Here is a 21085-nt window from a genome sequence, read left to right as displayed (position 1 = left end):
GGAGTGTGTGTGTGTGTGTGTGTGTGTGTGTGTGTGTGTGTGTTTGTGCATGTGTGCAAGCAGGAGAGGGAGAGAGAGAGAGAGAGAGAGAGAGAGAGAATCCCAAGCAGACTCCATGACATCAGTGTGGAGCCCAATGCAGGGCTTGAATTCTTGAACCTGTGCCAAAAATCAAGAGTTGGGTGCTTAACCAACTGAGCCATCCAATGTGTTCACTTTAGTGAATAATTATCAAAGGAAGTAATGTAAGAAGTAAAAACCATACACACCAACACTTTTAAGTGTGTGCTGTGTCGAGGGTGTGTGATAGGTTCATGGACCTGAAGAGACAGAGCATTTTGTGAGCTGTCATTTCCTTTGGGGTTCTAGTTAGTGCCCATTCTAATCATGGCTATTTTTTAATTTAAAACTTTAATTAGCAATATTAGTACCTATCAGTGAATGATAACAAGTGTGCATTTATAAGCCACCTCAAATATCATGCATTTTTTTTAATCATTCGGACCTATCCAGTGAATAATTGCAAACTGACAGTGACAATAAGTGATTAAGACTTGATTGGACAACTAGGTACTCATGTAATTTTCCCTCAAATTACATCTCGTATCTTATCACTCATTCTTATCAAAGCATCTTGTCTCTCACTCTTAACAAAGCATCCCTGTTATTTTGTTCAAAAGGCACATGTCAACTTAAAGTGTCTCACTGAAAAGAAACAAAAATCCCATTCCTTACTTTAAATTTATCATTTTGATCATATACCCTGAAACTGTATGTTTCTTGCATATCTTGGCTTAAGATAACTGAGTTCAGTCAATTAATATTAGAATTGATTACTGCTCATTTTGTGACTCACCACAGGAGTATTTGTTTTGTCTTTTATAAGTATTGTTTGGCTGTATTTTAAAAGTAATACTTTCCATGTGATATCTGCATACAATGGAATATTATTCAGCCTTAAAAGTGAAGGAAATTCTGCCATTTGTAACAACATGCAGGAACCTGGAGGTTCACAGAGACACACAAAGACAAATACGGTGTGAGCTCACTTATACGTCGAATGCAAAATAAGTCAAATGCATAGAAGCAAGAATAGAACAGTGGCTCCCTGGAGCCGAGGGGAGGAGAATAGGGAGCTGAAGGTCAAAGGGTACAAAGTTTCAATTCTACAAGATGAATAGGTTCTAGAGATCTAATATACGTCATCGTGCCTACAGTTGAGAACCCTGTCCTGTATACTTACAGTTTTTCTCAGAGGATAGATATGATAGTATGTATTCTTATCACAAATTAATAAGCAAACAAATAAGACCAAAGAGCGTGGGAGGAACTTTCCGAGGTGAGGGGTATGCTTATGGCGTTGATTGTGGTGAAGAGTTCACATGTTTATCTTTATTTCCAAATTCATCCAGTTAAGTACATTAAATACATACAGCTTTTTGTCGGCCATACCTCAGCAAAGTGGTTTTTAAAAATCTAACTACAGTTGACCCTTGAACATGCTCAGTGGAGGGGGGAGGGATTAGGAGCATTGAACCCCCTGTAGTTGAAAACCAGAGTACAACTTTTGACCCCCCAAAAACTTAACCACTGAGACCCTCCTGTTGACTGGAAATCTTGCCAGTAACATCAACAGTTGATTAACACATATTTTGTATATTACATGTATTATGTGCTATTTTCTTAGACTGAAGTAAGCTAGAGGAAAGAAAATGTTCTTTAAAAAACCATAAGGCAGAGAAAAAACATGTACATGGTATGTTGTAAAAAGCCCACATAGAAGTGGATCCACTCAGTTCAAACCCATGTTGTTCTGGGGTCATCGTGGTGCTCTCTGAAATCAACGAACATAATTAGGTTCAGACACGGACCCCCAAGTCATCCTTCAAGCCTGTCACATGCTTTCAAAGAGGGCGTTTGAAAGACGGTCTTCATGACTATTGAAGTAGATCTAGTTGCAGGGCCAGACTGGTCTTGTGAAGATCATAGTAATTCTTCTTCACGACCTGCTAACCAGTCATAATGACAATGACATTCTCAACAGCAGAATCATATGGTAGGAAGCAACTCAACTCGATGTCTGAAATAGGCTTAAACTTACTGAAATAATAAAACTGGCATGGCTACCAATCTCCATGAAATGTTTCAACCATTCCCAAGGAAAAGAACGTCCTTTAGTAGGGAGAGAACCCCCTGGAATGACATGCCATCGTATTTCCAACAAATGAGTTGCCCGCCTTTGTTTCCTGTCCCTCCTCGGAAGATGGGCGGTCAGAGTGACCCCGATGACTATTTGGTTAAGATGAAAATTGCCTTCAAAGTGGGATAATTTTCCTTAACCCACATGGCTTGAAGAGGGCTCTCCTGTAAGGCTTGAGCAGCCAGTGAACATCTGTTCTTTTCAGCTTAACTAAACAAGCTGTTCTTGTACCTGATAAATGCAAGCCCCGGCTGCGCCAGTGAATTCTGCGGAGCACAGAGGGGGCAGGACGCCTGCACATCAGTTTCAGCGTTGGCAGGATGGTGCTCGGTCTCGGGCACACATGTCACTCCGGGAGAACAGCACGACCGGATGGTTTGCTGTGACCGTTCATTTCAGCCCATCCAACCTCAGTCCAGGGAAGGGCACCATCCCCAGTGTCCTCTGTGGTAGACGTCCAGTGCGTGCATGGACGGGGCTTGTGTGCGGGAAGACCCCGAGGGCTGTATCTGCAGCGAGTACAAACCTGGCTCAGACGGATGTCAGGGCTGCGAGGGCTGCGCAAAGTGGACCGTGGTGCACGTTTCACCCTGGGCCACTGCTGATTTACCATTTCCCTGTCATCCATTTATTAAATACACGGAACATTGTTACATTGCAGGATTAAAATGAGCCGGTGAGACAGGCTTTAAGTAAGAGAACTTGAGAGTATTGTCATGGAAATTCTTAGCAGAGGCTCTGAATTCACTTTTTTATCTGTGTGGAGGCACTGGTGAATCCCCAGGAACTGAGGTCTGAGTTTAGCGTTCTTTTTTATTACTCACCTCCCTATTGTCTGGAGGGTCCCGCCCTGCCTTGATTCCGTGGCAGGAACGAATGCCCTGGCATAAGGCCCTGTCTCGGGAGGGTGGTCTGCTTTGCCCCAGGCTTAGGGGGAGCTTTTCTGGACGAGGTTACAGTAGAAGTAGAAGCATCTCAATGTGGTCCTTCACAGCCACCCCCTGGGCCCCGCTGGCTGTGCATGACGCTGGTCTCACAGCAGCAGCTGTAGCAAAAGCAAAAACGTCAACAAAACAAAACAAAACAAAAAACCCCTTCAGGAAAGCTCAGAGCAGGAGAGCTGCAGCCAGCCTGGGGACGTTGGGGTGAAGGGGAGGGCTCCTCTGAGCCTCTGGGCTGGTCCGGTGGAGATTCAGGAATGCCAGGACTCCCTCCCTCCTCCAGGCCTCCTCCTCCCTCTGCCCAGGAGGGGAGTAGAAGCCAGGCGTCCCGTGTGAATTCGGGGTGCTGTGTTTTAGATGCATGGCAGATAAACACCTCACAGTTATGGCTGTGATGACATGAAGGTAATAACATAATCGTGTTGCTAAAAGAAGAGTAACAAGCAACAGCCATCATCGCAATGAGATGCGAGAGTGAACTCGGACTTGGCATTGAAGGGGCTAGCTGGAGTCTGGCTTTCCCACGTCATGTCTATTAAAACTCCTCATGTACACGTGATCCTGCGCGACGGTCACCTTGATCCTTTCAGGCTCAGAAACAAAAGGGGCAGGTGTCTGGTTTCATCTCCTCTCCCACAGAAACTCCGTGGAAGCCAGGTTAGCCCTTAGCTCTGCTGTAATCAAGCTCTGAAGGTGTCCCACAGCCTCTTTAAATGTCACCGCGGGGGTGTTGTGAGAATTCACAACACCTGGAATTTATAGGGCCTTTGTTAATCTCCCTGCCTCCCTCCTTCTGTCTCTCCCTACTCCCTGCTCCATTTCCAGTCCTGGAGAACTGGGCATGGGAGGGGGGTATGACCCTAATCCTGCCTGCCGCCAAGCCTCCCGCAGAGCAGCAGTGGGTGTGGAGTGACAGCAGGGGGCAGTTCCCCCCATAGCCCCCCCACTCTTCCCAAGGACTTCATTCCTGGGGACTCGAGCCTGGAGGCACATGGGGACGTGAAATGCCACCACGCCTTTGAATGGCATGTCCATGTCACCATTTGGAAAGAAAAGGGAAGTCTTAAAATTTTTTTTAATTTTTTTTATGTTTTATTTATTTTTGAGAGAGAGAGAGAGAGAGAGAGAGAGAGAGCGAGCGAGCAGGGGAGGGTCAGAGAGAGGAAGACACAGAATCCAAAGTAGCTCCAGGCTCTGAGCTGTCAGCACAGAGCCTGATTCGAGGCTTGAACCCACGAACCACGAGATCATGACCTGAGCTGAAGCCAGATGCTCAATGACTGAGCCCCCTAGGCGCCCCATGGGGAAGTCGGTCTTGACCAGTGGCATAAACAGGAGTCCAGGATTGTCATAGTGTCTTTTTCTCTTAATCGAGTCATATGCAGATCTTGATGCACGCTGATAAGCTTAATGTGGATCCCAGTAGATGTAAAAATAAAGTGAAGTCCAAATACCAGGCCTGCCCAATCTAGGAGATCCAAACGCTGTTGGAAAGTACAGCTAATGCCCCTTCCCGTCCGTCCAGTAAATATGCCGGAAGAGCCCTGGGGACTGAGGAGCGGAGAAGGGTGACGCCCTGGGGCATGGATCGGATGACAAGCCACAGGCAGAAGACACAGCAGGTGCAGGGAAGAGGGGTGGGAAGTGGTTTGATTGGCCTAGATGAGAAGGTGCGAGGAGAGGAGGCTGAGGGAGGGCCAGGCGCACAGGATACAGGCTCCATGAGGGATGATGAGCAGGGCCCTGGTCCAGCGGGCAGAGCGCAGGACAGATAGTTCGGGGCGGGGAGGGGGGGAGATGGGGGGGAGGCGGGAAGCCTGGACAAACTGGCCATGGGGGAAGGGACTGTTAAACCCCACGTCCTGGGAAGATGAGACAGAATGTGCACACGTCAGGAGCTCAATACAGTTTTTGTGTGCGCGACGATTCTTAACAACTTTGTCTATTGGCTTTCATGTCTTCAAAAGAAAATCAAAGAGCTCTCTTTGGCTGAAAAGCATCTCTGCAAATCCAGTCCCTGTCTGTCGGGTTTCTCTGTCTTGTCCACTGCCCCCCACGCTGGGATAGATTTTCTCTCTCCCCCAAGCCCTCTGCTCTCCTCCTCCTCCCTTCTCCCGTGTTCGTGATGTGTGTCAGTCCCGTTGCTAGGCAGCTATCACACTCAGCCCACCACTCAGCGTTCTGAATGCTGGAAATTAGCCCCAAATAGCTGGAAAATCACCCTCCGCACCTGCACTGTGTGCTGTGAGAGCATATGCATGAGCGGCCCCAGCCGTGCGGGCGGCCAGCGAAATGCGTCCCTGTGTGACACAGAGCTCCGTGTCTGGGAACACGTTAGGTAGAGTGCCCTGTGGGAAAACACCAAGGGAACGGTTCTAGAAGGAACCACGGCCTCATCCCATCAGAGCGAGAAATGAATGAACAAAACAATCCAGAGCCACACGGCAGGACCCCAAAATAAGCATGAGTAGAACGTAGGCTTTGTATATTTCTGTAAATGTCGCCTCCAAGCTCTGGTGTTCTTTCTTGCCCCCTGAAAAACAGAACGCCCAAAAAGCTTTGCTTGGTTCTATTTCCCCCTCAAGTTACTGACCTTTTCTTCTATTTTCACTGTGACCCAGCACCCCTGTTCCCCCCGCCATCTGCTCATGTCCTGGTGCCATCTCCGTCCTCGTCCGTGTCCCTGGCAGGGCTCTGGGCTCCCCAGTCCCCCACCAACACCCTTTCTCAGTGTTGACATGCTTTGACACTTACACTCTGACCCCATTTCTGATCCCGCCTTCCCTCCACTCCTCTGCAGTTGCTCAGCCCCAGCCTTGCTTCCTGCCCTTCCCCTCCCTCCTCTGCCCTTCCCCTCCCTCCTCTGCCTTTGCCAGCCGCCTCTTTCTAGCAATCTCCATTCTAGAGCTCCTGAAACATCCCATTCGCCTCTCTGTGGATTATCCAGTCCATTCCCGAGGGATGAGGTTAATGGTGCTCCCCAACCATTACTGTATTGTCCCTGATTAAGTTAGTAGAATCTGTCCATTAGAAGAAAATTTCATGAGGTCTTGAAATAAAAAAATCACATCCTAGATATAGTTTTGGCCCAAAACCTCATGCATGATACTGGGGCAGAGGCAGCAAAGAGAGAGCATTGCTGTGCCCATCCTGCTAACCTGTCCGTGTCCTGGCAAGGTATCTGCTCGTGATAGGTGCCCCATACATATTTGCTGAAGAGGATTAAGTATTTGGGGACCTAAACTTGCACGACAGAGTTGCGATTGGCAGTGAAGAGTTGAAGTCAATATTCAGCAAACAATCAATTTCAGAGCAATTGCCCCTGAGGTTTTCTTCCTGTGTCTGTCTGATTTTTAAGCGTTAGTTTGATACACCTGCTTTCTGTTTTTCTAAGGAAACTGTTTCTCCTCTTTCTTGGTACCCTTCTGAAGTAGTCAGCCCAGAGTCCCTCTGTGTTTAACCCAAGCTCTGTGGCCACTCTGTAAGCTCTCTTTTATCACCAGCTTCCCAATAAATAGGATGTGAAAGTTCTCCTTAACAGTGAGAGGAAAGATGGCTTTGGAAAAGGCAGGTAGTTCGCTTGTACGCTTCTAATTAGTTTGCTCCTGTCTGTCCCTCTGGCTTCAGGCTGCCCCTCTTAGAATACAGAGACCCCCAAGTGAGCACCGCCTCCCACGTGGGTCCTCCAGCCACGATTTTGCCAGGCATCCTGACGCCACAGTGTCCTGTGCCCAATTCCTCCTGTGCTGGAATCCTTGACAGAGAGAAGGTTCTCAGTGAACAGCGTGCACGTGGGCGGGTCTCGGTGCCTGTGACAGAGGCTGCCATGAGAGCCCACACTTACACGGGCCGCTTAGACTGTGGCCTGGCTAGAAGACGGGACCTTGGGCCAGCAGTCATGCTCCCAAGAGACACGCAGCCCACCGGGCGTCAAACACAGATTTGGGCTTCAGCCTCAAGGGCACAGAGGACTCAGCCCCAAAACAGTTGTCCCCTAGATGGTCAGCACCGTCCTCCCCAGTCAGGCAGAGGGTTGTGACCAATGAGACTGACCACAGCAGAGCGACTGGCGGCCGAGGGCAGGGGATGTGTTTTGAGGCGTTGACTGTGGTGTGGTCCCCCCATCCTTCATTGCAGCAGAATGCTCCTTGGTCCCCCTCAGGTGCACTGCCCACCTCCCTCCTGTCCATGCAGCATCCGTCCATCCGCTCCATCACCATAGATGTCAGTTTCTTCCCCGAGCCTGGGTGGTCTGCTCCTCCCTTTGCACCCACGTCCGTCCATCCATTGGGAACCCCGCCCACATTCCCCCCTCCTCACCCTGTAGACCGGGCTCACCCACTTCCTCCCACATCCGCTGCTTCCCTCCTGGGCTGTGGGAAGCTCCTCTAAGCAGTTTCCTGGGCTCCCAACCCCCAGGCGGGCAGCTTCAGTGACACCGTAGGGTCAGAAGGCAGGACCCATCTGCCCAATCTGCCGCTCCCCAGGGCTCTCAGGGTCAAAGTCAGGGTCCCCTACAGGGTCACATCCTTGCCTCTGTGAGTCCGTCTCTGGCATCTTTCCTCTGTCTCCTCTGCCTCAGCCACATTCACATTCACTGCTCTGGTATTCCTTGAACAGACATATGCAGGACCCCGCTTGGGGTGTCTGACTTTGCTCTCTGCTCCCTCAACTTGGATTCCTCTTCCCCAGGGGACTCCCCAGCTCACCGCCAGATGCTTGGTCTCCGAGACACCTGGTCTGCCCCCATTTCTCCCTCTCTCTCATTGTATCTGCCGTCCTTCCTCACGTATATTTGTTCTCTCTACCTTTTTCATGAAATGTTAAGAATTTTCATCTGATTTGTTCCTTGCTGCATTCCATGTCCATATTTTGGATTTCGTCCACATTGCTGCTGGTACTGTGGATTGACTGAATGAGCCCGAATGAACGGCCCTGGGACTTAGACTCTGGACAAGAGATTCGCTCTGTCATTCACCTCAACCCGAACCAGGAAGGATAAGAGTGGGAGAGAGAATATTGGCATCTTATTATTTTTAATGTTTTATTTATTTTTGAGACAGAGAGCATGAGCAGGGGAGGGTCAGAGAGAGAGGGAGACACAGAATCTGAAGCAGGCTCCAGGCTCTGAGCTGTCAGCACAGAGCCTGACACAGGGCTCGAACCCACAAAAGTGAGATCATGACTTGAGCCGAAGTCAGAGACCTAACGGACTGAGCCACCCAGGAGCCCTGATATTGGCATCTTAGAGTCAACTGATTACATCAGACCCAGGGAAGGGGCTGGCCTGAACACAGAGACCTTTGGTGGGTCAAGGTGACCTTGTCTGGGACCACTGAGGCTGAGGACGGTTTAGGGCTAGAAGTCCTGGCCCCATCACACCTGTGCCAGGACTCACACTCTGCCCCAAGCTCATTATCACCTCTTGGTCTCTGGTTGAAGTTTCTGTGAGATCCTATTTTGCTCAGTGACAGACCAGTGACACTACCTATAGATGACACTCAACATTCCCAAGACAAGATGTTTTTAATTACACTAAAATAGAGTACCTCACTGCATCTGAGATGACGGTTTGTCTTTTCAGTCGAAATGTCAGAATTATACCATTTTAGGTGTCAAAAGAACAATATAAAACGTGGGGGGAGAAAAGCACCAAGTGTAAGATCTTTGTTCTGACTTGTTAATACTGTATTCAGATACTTGAATTATGTCAATTCCGTTCCCAGCGATAATTAGCAGAGCTCCAGAATGAGACAATTGTAAGAGAATAAAAAGATAATTTGAGTGATTTCATTTCATTGTGTAACTGTGGCTAAATGGCAGGGACGTGCCGGCTTGCCTGAGCACTTGAATGGGTCTGTATTTCATTAGAAGCTCAAGTTTACCATCAAAGAGGCCCAGTCACCCAGAGGTCAGAGAAACAAGAGTTCTTCCTGCTGCGTGTCCCGCGTGCTGCTGATCAGGCTGAAGTCTACCCTCTCTGTCTCTGGCGCTGCATCCCTTCCTTTTCCGCCCTGGACCCTTCTGGGGCCCGGGGCCTGAAGCCCCTGCCTACACTGTGGCACTGGTAGCGGAGACTGCTGGACGCTCCTGCCCTGGGTTCGTGTCCCCTTTCAGCCACGGGCGCCACCTCTGTTGGTGTCCTGGGGCTGTCCTGACAGAGCTCCGCAGACTGGGGGCCTTAAAGCCACAGGCATTTGTTCTCCCGCTGTTCTCGGGGCTAGAAGTGCCCCGATAAGGTGTCAGCAGGGAGGTGCGCTTCCGAGACTCTGAGTGGGACCCTTCCGGCCTCTCTCCAGCTTCCGCTTCCGGTGTGGTTGGCAACCCCTGGGGCTCCTTGGCTTGTAGCCACGTTCCTCCAACAACCCCCCCAGCCCCCACCCGTCCTCACATGGCCTTCTCCTCTCACATCCCTGTCCTCACGTGGCGTCCTCCTCGTCCTCTCAGGACACCCACCATCTTGGATCCTGGTGCACCGTAGCCACTTCTTCCTCACTGCCTGACGTCTGCAAAGTCTCTATTTTTTTTTTAATTGTTTTAATGTTTGTTTATTTTTTGAGAGTGAGAGACAGAGTGCACACAGAGAGAGGGAGACACAGAATCTGAAGCAGGCTCCAGGCTCTGAGCTGTCAGCACAGAGCCCGATGGGGGGCTAGAACCCACGTACCATGAGATCATGACCTGAGCTGACGTCGGATGCTTAACTGACTGAGCCCCCCAGGCGCAAAGACTCTATTTTCAAATAAAGTCACTTCCATTTACCTTCCACTTACCTACCACTTTCCACTTACCTTTTGGGGAGACACAGCTCAACCCATAAGATCGTCCGAGTGATGCTGCAGGAGTGACTGAGTTTCCGTGGCCTGAGGCTGTCTCTGGATCAAAAGAAGATGACCACAAGGGCCTCCTGCATCTGGGAGGAGTATGAGAGGCAACATGTGAAAAGCCCCCCTGCTCTCTCCATGCGTGAGAAATGTCCCTTCTCATCCCCCCTTCCCCAGCCCAGGTTCTTGCCCCTCCACCCCCATCATTATTTGTGCTTGCTGTATGTGACACCAGGGGACACACAGAGATGGCCCATCGCCTAGGAAGCTGGACACTCTGAGGACAGGACACACAAGGATTAGACTGATGCTTTCATTTATTTATTTTAATTTTTTCATGTTTAGTTTTGACAGAGTGTTAGCAGGGGAGGGGCAGAGAGAGAGGGAGACACAGAATCTGGAGCAGCTCCAGGCTCTTAGCTGTCAGCACAGAGCCCAACATGGGGCTTGAACCCGTGAACTGCAAGATCATGTCCTGATCTGATGTCAGACACTTAACTGAGCCACCAAGGCACCCCTAGACCGATGCTTTAAATACAGCATAGAATTTCTGTTACGTTCTGAAAACACAAGCAGGCAGACGCTGCAGGGGGAGTTACCCGTGAGTGGGAGGCCTCAGAGCAGCTCTCGGTGGCGTGGCGTTGGAACCCGAAACTGTGCGTGGTCCCCCATCCAGTGTCTCTCCTGTTCAGACTCATTGTGCAGGCACTGCATTGGTCCTTTGACATGCCCTGACGTGGTGCAACATGATCTGTGTTTGCTCCCTGATGTGCGGACGTCATACCCCAGCTTTTCGGGTGACCCCCATCCCTTTCAGGGTGCCCACCCCACTGCCTGGTGGCGCACTTCACTGCCAAGCCTGGCCCACCCCACCCATACCTCATTTCACCCATTTTCTCTGTTCTGTTTTGCCCTGGAGGCACCTCACCTCTTCTGCAGCAACCACACTATGACCAGTAAAAAAAATAAAAATAAAAATAAAAGTAGAAACTTTTACAGTGCCTCCTGGGTAGGAAATCACATTCTTGCCTTTTATAAAGGAAAATGATTGAATACTTCCACAGACCATTTCAGTGCATTCAGTGCGATCAAAATGATAAGCAGGATGCTTCCTACCCTTGCCTCTGGCACTACAATGTTATGTTCCGTCTCTGTTCCCTGCTAGTTTGCACCCTCCTGTGCCTTGAGCTTGATACACGAGCCAAAATCTGTGTATGAGAAGGAAGGGCCATCGCTGATGTTGATGTATCTGTTTTGTCTGACTCATGGCTACCGAGATTGAGATCATTCTCAACCCAGGGAGTCACTGTCCTCTGCTTTCAGTGACAGTGTTAAGGAAATACATGTCTGCCCCCGAAAAATTCGCCCTATGGGAGCCCCACAGGCTCTGCGCCCTGTGGCACTGCTCCCGTCATGCTGGGCACCTTCCTGCTTCTGGAGATAAAGACATGTGGGTGCCCTGGGGTGGCTGTCAGCAGGGTGGGGGTCACGCCTCTCAAAGCTTGCTGGAGGGAGCTGGTGAATAAAGATGTGGAGGCACCACACTTCCTGCCTCCATTGCTCTAAGGAAACAGAGCTCTCATTTTAGAAGTTGCCAAGTCTGTTGCTACAAACTTTGATGGAAAGGTCAGACATTTTACAGGAAATAACAGGGAGCTTCTGTGATTTTCCTCTTGGTTTTAAATTCCCTGAGCAGCTCAATGCAGGAATCACAAACTCAGCGCAACGAGATGCAGCTACGCAAATCTGTGCCCATTTCTTCCTAGTCTTCCTCCTTGACCTCTTCCCTCTTTCTCCTGCCCCTTCCCCTCCTGCTCCTCCTTTTTCTCTTCTTTCCCTTCCTCTTCCTCCCTCTCCTCTTCCCCCTCCCCTCGTCTTCAACCTTCTCCTCCTCTTCCTCCTTCTCTTCATCTTCCACCTTCCCCTTCTCCCCCCCCTTTTTCCCCTCTCTCCTTCTCTTCTTCCCTCTCCTCCTCTTCTTCCCCCTCTTTCTCCCTTTACTTATGCATCAGGTTAAATACCCTGCATGCCAGGGAAATTTCATACAGATTTTTGTAATGGCTTATGTAATTTTGAATGGCATAAAAAAAGAAAAGCATTATATGGCTATGGATTTCAGCTAAGGAATGACAGCCAATTATTCAGAGGGAGTTGCAAATAAATAAATGAATGAATAAACCCTCCTAGAAGCTTGAAAGTACCTAATATGTAATATACAGGGACGGGGCTCCTCTGCCTCTCACTTAAGTAAAACTTCCGGATGTTTGGAAACCCCTTTATTACGGTTCTAACTGCATCGAGATTCACTTTCAAATGGTAATAGAGAATTCCGAGATTTCTTAAAAGTTATATTTTTAAGAGCATTCTAAATATTTCAATGAAAACCATTCATTTTTTTCTCTCTCCAATTTCCTCTCGTTAAATGGTTTTCATCCATCCTTGATCATAGTGTTGAACACACATTGAAGGATGGAAATACCTATTTGACTCATTTTAAAAATCATCCTCCACGTAACAGATGAGGGGTATTTCACGCTGCACAACATTGAGTGCACGGTGGACAGAGATCTGGGGACTCGTAGGGCAAAGCAAAAACCGGGGAGATTTACAGAACAGTGTGACAAAGACAATCGTGTTCAACAGAAGCATTTGCTTGGCGGACTCAGTCACGGCTCTCGTGTCCCCGCTGCTTTTTCATAGGTACAAGCCATTGGCTGACATGCTCCCGGGCGAGAAGCAGCAGCTGTCTGCAGAGGAGAGATGTCGCCTTGTCCTCCACCGGTACAAATTACAAGACTGGCAGGTTAGTGACCAGCAGACTGCTCACGTCTCATTCAGGACTCTAAATAGGTGAGCCGAGTCATTGTGGCACCAACTCTGATGTGTTTCGCAAGACGGGATGCCAGGGGCCATGCCTGGATACACATCCGTCTCTCTGGTTTAGTTTCACCAGCGTGGTGGCAGCAGGAGGGAAGCCAGCAGCTCCTCTCTTTCACGGGGATTTGGGGAAGAGGTGACATGGAGTTCCTGAAGCCTCCTTGTTTGCCAGTGTCTCGGATGCAGTTTTGTCATCTGGGCTTCCTTGGGGGTCTGAAAAGGAGCAGAAATCAGAGAAGGCAGTTTGAGGATCTTGATGTCCTGGTTTCTAGTGGGTAGATGATCAGTGTCCTAGAGACAGACTTCTTGGCCCGTCTAGTGTCTGTTCGATGTTTCTCTTTGCTGCTTCTCAACTGCCACACCCTGAAAATGTCACTGTCCCTTCAACCTCACTTTGTGGCCGAAGCCTCATACATAACTGGAAATGTCTGACTCTTTCCCGTGACCCTCTGGGTCAGCAGAGTCCTGGGCCACAGTGGGGATACAGCCTCTCCTTCCAGAAGGGGGAGCATTAGTGAGACAGAAGAGCCCAGGAGGGGCTCCCCAGGATCAGGGGGCACTGTGTAAGGTATTAAACATCAGAATGCCATCCGTGACCAGGGTTGAGAACAGGAGGTCTGAAACTTAAAAGAATTGAGAAGATCGTTGCGATGCAGCAGTAGGAAACAGACTAAAGCCTGAGACACCAAGAGTTCCTGCGCGTTTCCAGCTACAAACCAACCAGCAGAGATCATGGCGGCTGATAGCTTTGGCAAAATCCAGCAATTACCAAAAAGCAGACATAAATCTCATTAAACAGTAATGGGTCTGGGGTGCCTGGGTGCTCAGTTGATTAAGATTCCAACTCTTGGTTTCAGCTCAGGTCATGATCTCATAGTTCGTGAATTCAAGCCCCACATAGGGCTCTGTGCTGAGTGTGGAGCCTGCTTGGGATTCTCTCTCCCTCTCTCTGTCCCTCCCCTGCTCATGCTTACTCTCTCTCCCTCAAAATAAATAAATGAACTTAAAAAAAAAGTAGTGGAACATTTCCAAGATAATGGATGAGGCCAAAGAGAAGGACCTTCCTTCAGATGGTCCAGAATTGCTGGAGGTGCCAGGCAGTGCCCACTCTCAGGGACACAGGAAGAGCCCTGCTGGGCTGATGTTGGCACACTCATCGCCTGTGGCAAAGGTAGAGGAACCTGGAATTTGAGCATCCATGACTGATGACTTAACTGTGCTACGCGATCTCTTCCTTTATTATCGTTCTTTCCCTTTTCTTTGTCCTAAACTAATAATGGAGATGAACCTTAATTAGAGTCTGAAGGAGGCAGCGCACACAGTCTGGTATAGTAGTCATGGCCACACATCCGTGCCAGGAGCCGGGATTAGAAGGGGAGCAAGGAGGAACTGCTCACACAGAGAGTGTCCTCTCACCACTGTGGCACCGCTAATAGGAGACGTGGGTGCCTGCACAGAATCGTTCCACCAACTCGCAGGTAACTGAGGTCATTTCCACTGAAACATTGCCGCCATCTTTAAGTACTTGGGTAGTAGTGGTTCAGGACTAGGTCCCTGAGATTTTCTTGTAGTTTTTCCTTTAACAAACACACGCAGATAGGTATAATATGTTTTATTAGTGGTGAAAAGAAGCTTGAGTTGTAGGGAAAAGGTGAGGGAATCGGGGACGATTCTACTGTTCTGTTCTACTTTCCTTACTCTTTAACTCCCCAGAGGAGGCTAAAAATACAGGACAAAAAAATAAATGAATTCATTTACTCACTGCATGCCTGCTTGTGTGCTCCATATTGAATAGGAAAGACTGCTTTCTTCAGCTTCTCAGCAATGTGACTTTTCCTATCCTTCATACTAGAAGACAGATCTTTAACTTCCTAGAAATAAAGCGTATTCAGACTTTCCTTTCATGCTAGTCAAGGAGCAAAAGGATTTTTAAAGCATCATTCTTTCCCAGCCTGGAAAGCCAGAGTCCTTGGGCTCAAAAGCAAAGCATTGGTTTGAAAGGTGATCGTAGTTTCAGGAAGAGTCAGCATGTCTCCCTTTCGGCGATTAATCGGGACAAACTGAATGAGGAGCTGTTGAAACAACAGTAAGCTCCTAACAGGGGGCTGCTGTTTCTCTAGGACAGCTCCCAAATGGCTAAGAGTCAGAGCATATGTTTCCACTCAGTTGGCGTTCATCGTTTGGCTGTGAAAGGTTAGCAGGAATTAATAGTCATTCCTTTCCGTAGTTTTAAGAGCAATGCTACAAGATGGCAGAGATCAGAGCCATCCTTTGCCGTGTGAAACTGGAGAGTCAATTCTCTTCACTAAATATACCATGATTCTCTTATCGTCACTCTGGTGCGTCTTGGAGACGTTGTGAGATTGCTTCAGTCCTTTATGTTAGACTCTGTGCAGGAAAGCCTTGGGGACATCGGTAGGGGGTTTCTACCTCCTCCTTCTCCACTGACATCGTCTGTCACCCCTGGGACCTCCTGCGTGGTGGTGGTGAACACCAGCATCTGGGTGCGTCTTCCCTTCGGAGCTGTCGCATCTGCTCACTGATCCATATGTGCCCTTTATTCCCTATGTAGTTGTGGGTCTGGAGTCAGGGCATCAGGCACTGGAATTTTTTGTATTTCATAAGCAACATTTCCTCCCATCTACAGAGTGTGCTACAAGTATTTAGACCTGTGGCTTTATTTGATTTAAACCTAATAACAACTCCTCAAAACAACCGTATGTGGAGAAAAAAGTCAGTAGGGTGAACGGTAATGACCTCACGTTAGATAGGAGGAAATAGTCTTGCAGATCAGCATACTGATCAAGGCATTAGGTGCGGTTCATGTTTAGTTTCTTCAGTGGGAAGGCTGCTTTGTGAGCCTGGCATCTACATGTTCTTTCTGCTGCATTTAACTCGATCTATATCTTTGAATGTAACCATCTGAAGCCCTTTTACTCAGATTAGAGAACTTGAAAGGCATAGATTATGCATCATAGTGTGAGCTTTGATCAAAGGCACTTAGAGATTTCTTTATTAGTCTGAGCAGATTGGTTCTTGCAGATTGGTGTCTTTCTTATGTTGATCATTCACCTGGTAGATGGAGGAGAATCACACTGACTGAGTCGCCTTGTGAGCCGGCTCTGATCCCCGTCTCTTACCCAAACCACCAGCCAGTGATGCTGAGATCCAGGGCTTTTGGACTCTCGTTCCTAACTGCATCTTGGACAGAAAAGGAGGAGAAGGAGAAAGGGGAGAGAAAGAAAAGAAGTTGAAGATGGAGAAGAAGAACCGGAATCCAGTGAGGGCTCCCAGGAAGGGTGTGACTCCCTTCAGTCCTGGCTCTGAGCAGAGACCGGGCTGCCACCCCGGCTGTCCTCTGGGTGTGGGAGACAGTCGTGGGTGACGCTGCTGGAGATGGGCTTCAGGGTAACACTGGCTTCCAGCTCACGACTTGAGCGAAGGCTGTCTGGGAGTGGTCATAATAAGCCATTTTGGTAAATCCACCCAGTTTGCAGTTGGTTGGCCATATTCAAACTTCCCAGTGTGCCCTACCTCTCTGCAACACTTGCTTTTTCTTCTCTGCCTTCTTCCCCCTCAGGCCCCACACCTTCTGTGGGGTTGCTGACTGCGTCTCCATCAGAAGGGTTGTGTGTGTGCCGAGCCTGGTCCTGTGCCCCAGGCACTGGGCGGAGAGGCTGGTGCGGTGGACTTCCACTACTTTGTGCACGGCCAGCGGATGAGTCTTTCTCTATAAGAAGTGGCCAAATTGTATTCTATATACATCGTACACGGATGCTACAGACACACAAGAGTCTTTACAATCTGGAGGAACTCACAACCCAAACCTGAGAATGCTCCTCTCTAGGGGATTGCTTCGAGACGGTAGCCAAATAGAATTTTAGCTGGTCTCTGTGATTAGAAGATAGCTGTGTTCCTAACGTGCTTCTGTAAGTAACAATCATTCTTCAAATTGGTCACCACCCCATAAACACAGGTGGAATATTGCAAAGGGTCAAATTAATGCTTTTTAAACATTTATGAAAACACGCAACTGCACTGACTGTGTTTTGCTCTAAAGCATTTTGGCCTTGAAATAATAAGCAACCTACTGTGTGTGATACATCCCCAGCCCTCACTTCAGCCTTCTTTCCCATGATTCCAAGTGGCAACATTAAGTTTTGGCAAACACATTCATGACCCGATTCTCTCCACATTGTCAACGTTGCCGCTTTCACAAAAGTGAAGAAAAACCAGGATGTAGCATTGGCCACAAAGGAGTCCTTCCTCAAAGTTTCTTGGTCCTGATTCCAATTAAATGATATATTTGAAAAATATGATGGACCAGTCAGACCTTGATCCTCATTTCATGGCAGAAATTAAGTCAGCTGTTTAAGGAGGAAAATGGAGGATTCTTGAGCTAATCTGAGTAGATTCAATATGACCAACTTCCAGCTGGTCCACTGTTTTCTGTGTCCCCTTCCTTATGAAGTAGAGTCCTCAGATTACTTTATTTATGGGGAAAGAATACAAATTGTTTGAATTAAGTCATAGTTTGAAAACAAGTTAAATGAAGCCACTAGTTATCAACCTTCTGTTGTTTATTTTTCAAAATTGTTCAGATATTTCCTCTATCTAAAGACATACATTTTTAGTTCAGTCCTACTTTAAGGTGCCTTTGAAAATAATTCCCTGCAAAACTATGCACATTTCATCCACCACTCTCTGCCCGACTTCCCCAAGCTAGGAGACGGTGACTGGCAGGCGCTCGGGCCATGTGAATCATGCTTGTTTTGCTCTGTTATGTCATTTATGTAAAGCGAAAACTTTTGAAACTACTAATTCTAAGTGGAAAAATAAATGGTATAATCTGATTTTCACACATTTTATATGAATCAACTGGTTATAGGATGGTTTTTTTCTGTGTAGTTATTTGAATGCTATATTCATTTTAGAGCCATCTGGTGGGATGACGAAGGGAGAAACAAATCTGTCGGAGTCAGTCCATGCGATGCCAGGGGTGCCGTTTCAGAACGCAGAGGCTCCGAGCGCAGGGGAAGCCAGCGCCTGGGGGGGGGGCGGTGGGCCCCCACAGAAGGGAGCTTTTGCGGAGAAGTGTCATTGTCCTTGCAAACAGATTTTGAAACTTTGGGATGGGGGAACCTTTGTGGACAGGCAAAGGAGAGAGTCCTGCGAGGTGAGGCTCCCTTGAAGCAGGAAGTTTCTCCTGGAAGGAGAAACAGAGATTTTCCGTGGCCTCAAACATAAGGACGAGAAGTCAGACCCAGAAAGGCTGCCAGTGACTTACTGGGGCTCCTACAGACAGACAGTGAGCCAGGAAATGAGAGTGTCATTTGTCCTAGCTACCCACATGATATGGTGCTCGTTCTCATGTGCGGCGTGTGTGTGTGTGTGTGTGTGTGTGCGTGTGTGTGCACGCGTGTGTGTACATGTCTATCTGTGAGTGTGTGAGGGAGAGGGGGAGAGGGGCTGAGATTCTGAAAGAAATAGCAAAAGGCTGTCACAAAGGACAAACCCCAAACCCTAATGGAACGCACCTTTCCTATTTCAGTTTGCTCACTAACAAAAACATTACAATAATTAAGTTCTTTATCATCCTCTTCTAAGGCAATTTTCAAGGAACCGCCTAGATTTCGTGGTGTGTCTTTGTAAAATATATGATCTTTGAAGGAGCCCCTCTTAACAGTGCTGAGAATCACAAGATTAAGATTTTACCATAACATTAAATAAAATCAGTTGGATGAAAGATTTATTATCTCATTAATCTAAAATAGTACAGTAGAGAAAAGTTAATAAAAGTAAGAGCAAGAAACTGTTAAAGTTTTAAGCACCTTCCATGCACAAGACAATGGATTGGAGCCCTTGGCTCTTATTAGCACAATAAATTAATGGTTTATAACCTTTGTTTTACTGCTCAAGGAGCACTTCATAAATCAACTGTAAGTACAAGCCAGAAAATAGCCCATAAAATTATTCTTTCTCTCATATCCCTTCCCTTTCTCTAGAATTATTAATGTTGAAAATAATAAACGCTAGGGATCTTAGCGTATCTCTTGGTACTATGTGCATTATAAATTGGGAACTACTATATATATGCACACATATTTATTCCCTTTTTCTCTTGTATTAACCACATACACATACATCTATAGAGACACATTCTTATTATGAAAGTAGTATTTATTCCTGATAAGAAACTTGAAAAATAGAGAAAATTAAAGAAGAAAGTACTGATCACCCACCACTGAACACACCTAGAAATAACTACTCCAAATGTTTGTTAAAAATATTTTTTATTTATTTTTGAGAGAGAAAGAGAGAGACAGTGTGAGCAGGAGAGGGTCAGAGAGAGAGGGAGACACAGAATCTGAAGCAGCTCCAGGCTCTGAGCTGTCAGCACAGAGCCCGACGCAGGGCTCGAACCCATGAACCATGAGATCCTGACCTGAGCCGAAGCTGGACGCTCAACCGACTGAGCCACCCAGGCACCCCAACTACTCCAAATGTTTGATGTGTATTCACTGACTCCATTTTTAAAAAATAATATTACAAAATCAGATTCTCAGTCAGTGTCTGTCTTTCCTATTTCACTCTGATCTCCATTGAGGAAAACTGATATGTCTCTGTTTCTTATGTATATTGTCATGCGTGTGCACTCGCACATGTGTGTGGTTCACTGTTATGTCCCCGACAGGGTCTGACACAGAACACACACTGAGCCAATGTTTGTCGACTGAACGAATGAACGTCCTTACCACCACGTTTTCTCTTTGGGAGCGAAGGGCTACATCGTCAAGTCTTACGGACACGTGTGATAGTTCTCCTTGGAAGTGATTCCAGATTGCTCCTGTCCGCTTCCTTACACAAAAGACTAACGACAGTAGTCTTTAATAATTGCCAAGTGAGAATGTGCGGTATTCCTGGTCCAGGCTTCCTCTCCTGGAAACCAACCTAATTTTCTCGAGCTGCAGGCTTACGGGTTGATCGAGCCAATAAGCATTTACGGAGCACCACTGATGTCCGGTAGCTGCACAAGGGCTGCGCTGTAAAGAAAATGGCCTGTCCCGCTTCCGCAGGCTTACAGGCTACGGGGGAAGAACTGTAAGGTGACAAATACACACAGGATCCACCTGGGAGAGAACCCGTGAGGAGACGACATAGTCAGGCAGGTGTCATGAGGGCCTCTGTAAGATGCACACGCACGGGAGGCGGGGCGGGGGCGGGAATAGAGTGTGCCCGCCCAGAGCCACTGGGACAGGTGACCCTCCACAGAACAAGGAGATGAGGGGAGAGAACGGTGCTGTGGGGCAGTGTCTTCTCCACCTCTCCCGTTTCATTTCTGCCGCCCTCGGGAGGAAAATGAATGAGTTGCTAAGGAATCTCTTGCTGGGAAGGGCAGAGAATCATAACGACTGCGGGGGCTGGGGGCCCTCCCGACCTCAGGCCTCCCGGACAGGAATTGAGCACTGCTCCCCGGCTCCCCAGCTCCTAAAAATCCGCCCGTGCCTCATCCAGTCCCATCCTGTGGGTGTCGATCTAGTCTTCCCCAGTTCTGGGTTTATTTAGTTCTGCAGCAAGTCTTTACTAAGCCCCGGTTCCATGCCACAAACCTTGTGATAGCAAAGGGTGTTTCTGCGGCTCCAGAAGCAGTGTGGCCAAGCCCTGGGACCAAGGCTGCATCAAAACGCAAACTTCTGTTTTAAGTTCCCTTTGAAGTCATCGATGGGCTTCATAGAGGGTGGTAACGTGACATCATATAGGCTTTAAACATGAAAAAAACTGTGTTGTTGGAGGCAGGAGCAGAGCCTGGAAACCACTTCACAGATGCCGTGGCCCATGCAGACGGGGCAGCAATAGGCAAGACCAAGGGCTGGAGGGGACCTGCGGTGACCTTCCACAGACAGTCTCTAACTCATTGAGGAGCGAAATCTCTCTTATTTTTTTTTTATTTTGTATTTTTAAAAAATATTTTATTGTCAAGTTGTTTTCCATACAACACCCAGTGCTCTTTCCCATAAGTGCCCTCCTCCATCACCACCACCTCTTTTTCCCCCTCCCCCTTCCCCTTCAACTCTCAGTTCATTTCCAGCATTCAATAGTCTCTCAAGTTTTGTATCCCTCTCTCTCCCCAACTCTCTGTGCCTCCTCCGCTCCCTCTGGTCCTCCATTAGGTCTCTCCTGTTTTCCTGTTAGACCTATGAGTGCAAACATATGGTTTCTGTCCTTCTCTGCCTGGCTTACTT

General features: G+C 48.0%; 1 protein-coding gene across 1 annotated transcript in view; it reads left to right on the top strand.

Annotated features, from left to right (window-relative positions):
* The window catches only part of MYO16 (myosin XVI), a 465799-nt gene that overhangs the window by 358185 nt on the left and 86529 nt on the right, over positions 1 to 21085 (top strand). Inside the window, exon 28 of the mRNA XM_029938403.1 lies at positions 12666 to 12768. Within this exon, the coding sequence (XP_029794263.1) occupies positions 12666 to 12768 (103 nt within the window). The remainder of the gene's footprint in view (positions 1 to 12665; positions 12769 to 21085) is intronic.

This window comes from Suricata suricatta, chromosome 4 (assembly GCF_006229205.1).
Source record: "Suricata suricatta isolate VVHF042 chromosome 4, meerkat_22Aug2017_6uvM2_HiC, whole genome shotgun sequence".
Taxonomy (NCBI): domain Eukaryota; kingdom Metazoa; phylum Chordata; class Mammalia; order Carnivora; family Herpestidae; genus Suricata; species Suricata suricatta.
The sequence above is the reverse complement of the archived record's forward strand: the minus strand, read 5'-3'. Positions and strand labels throughout refer to the sequence as shown.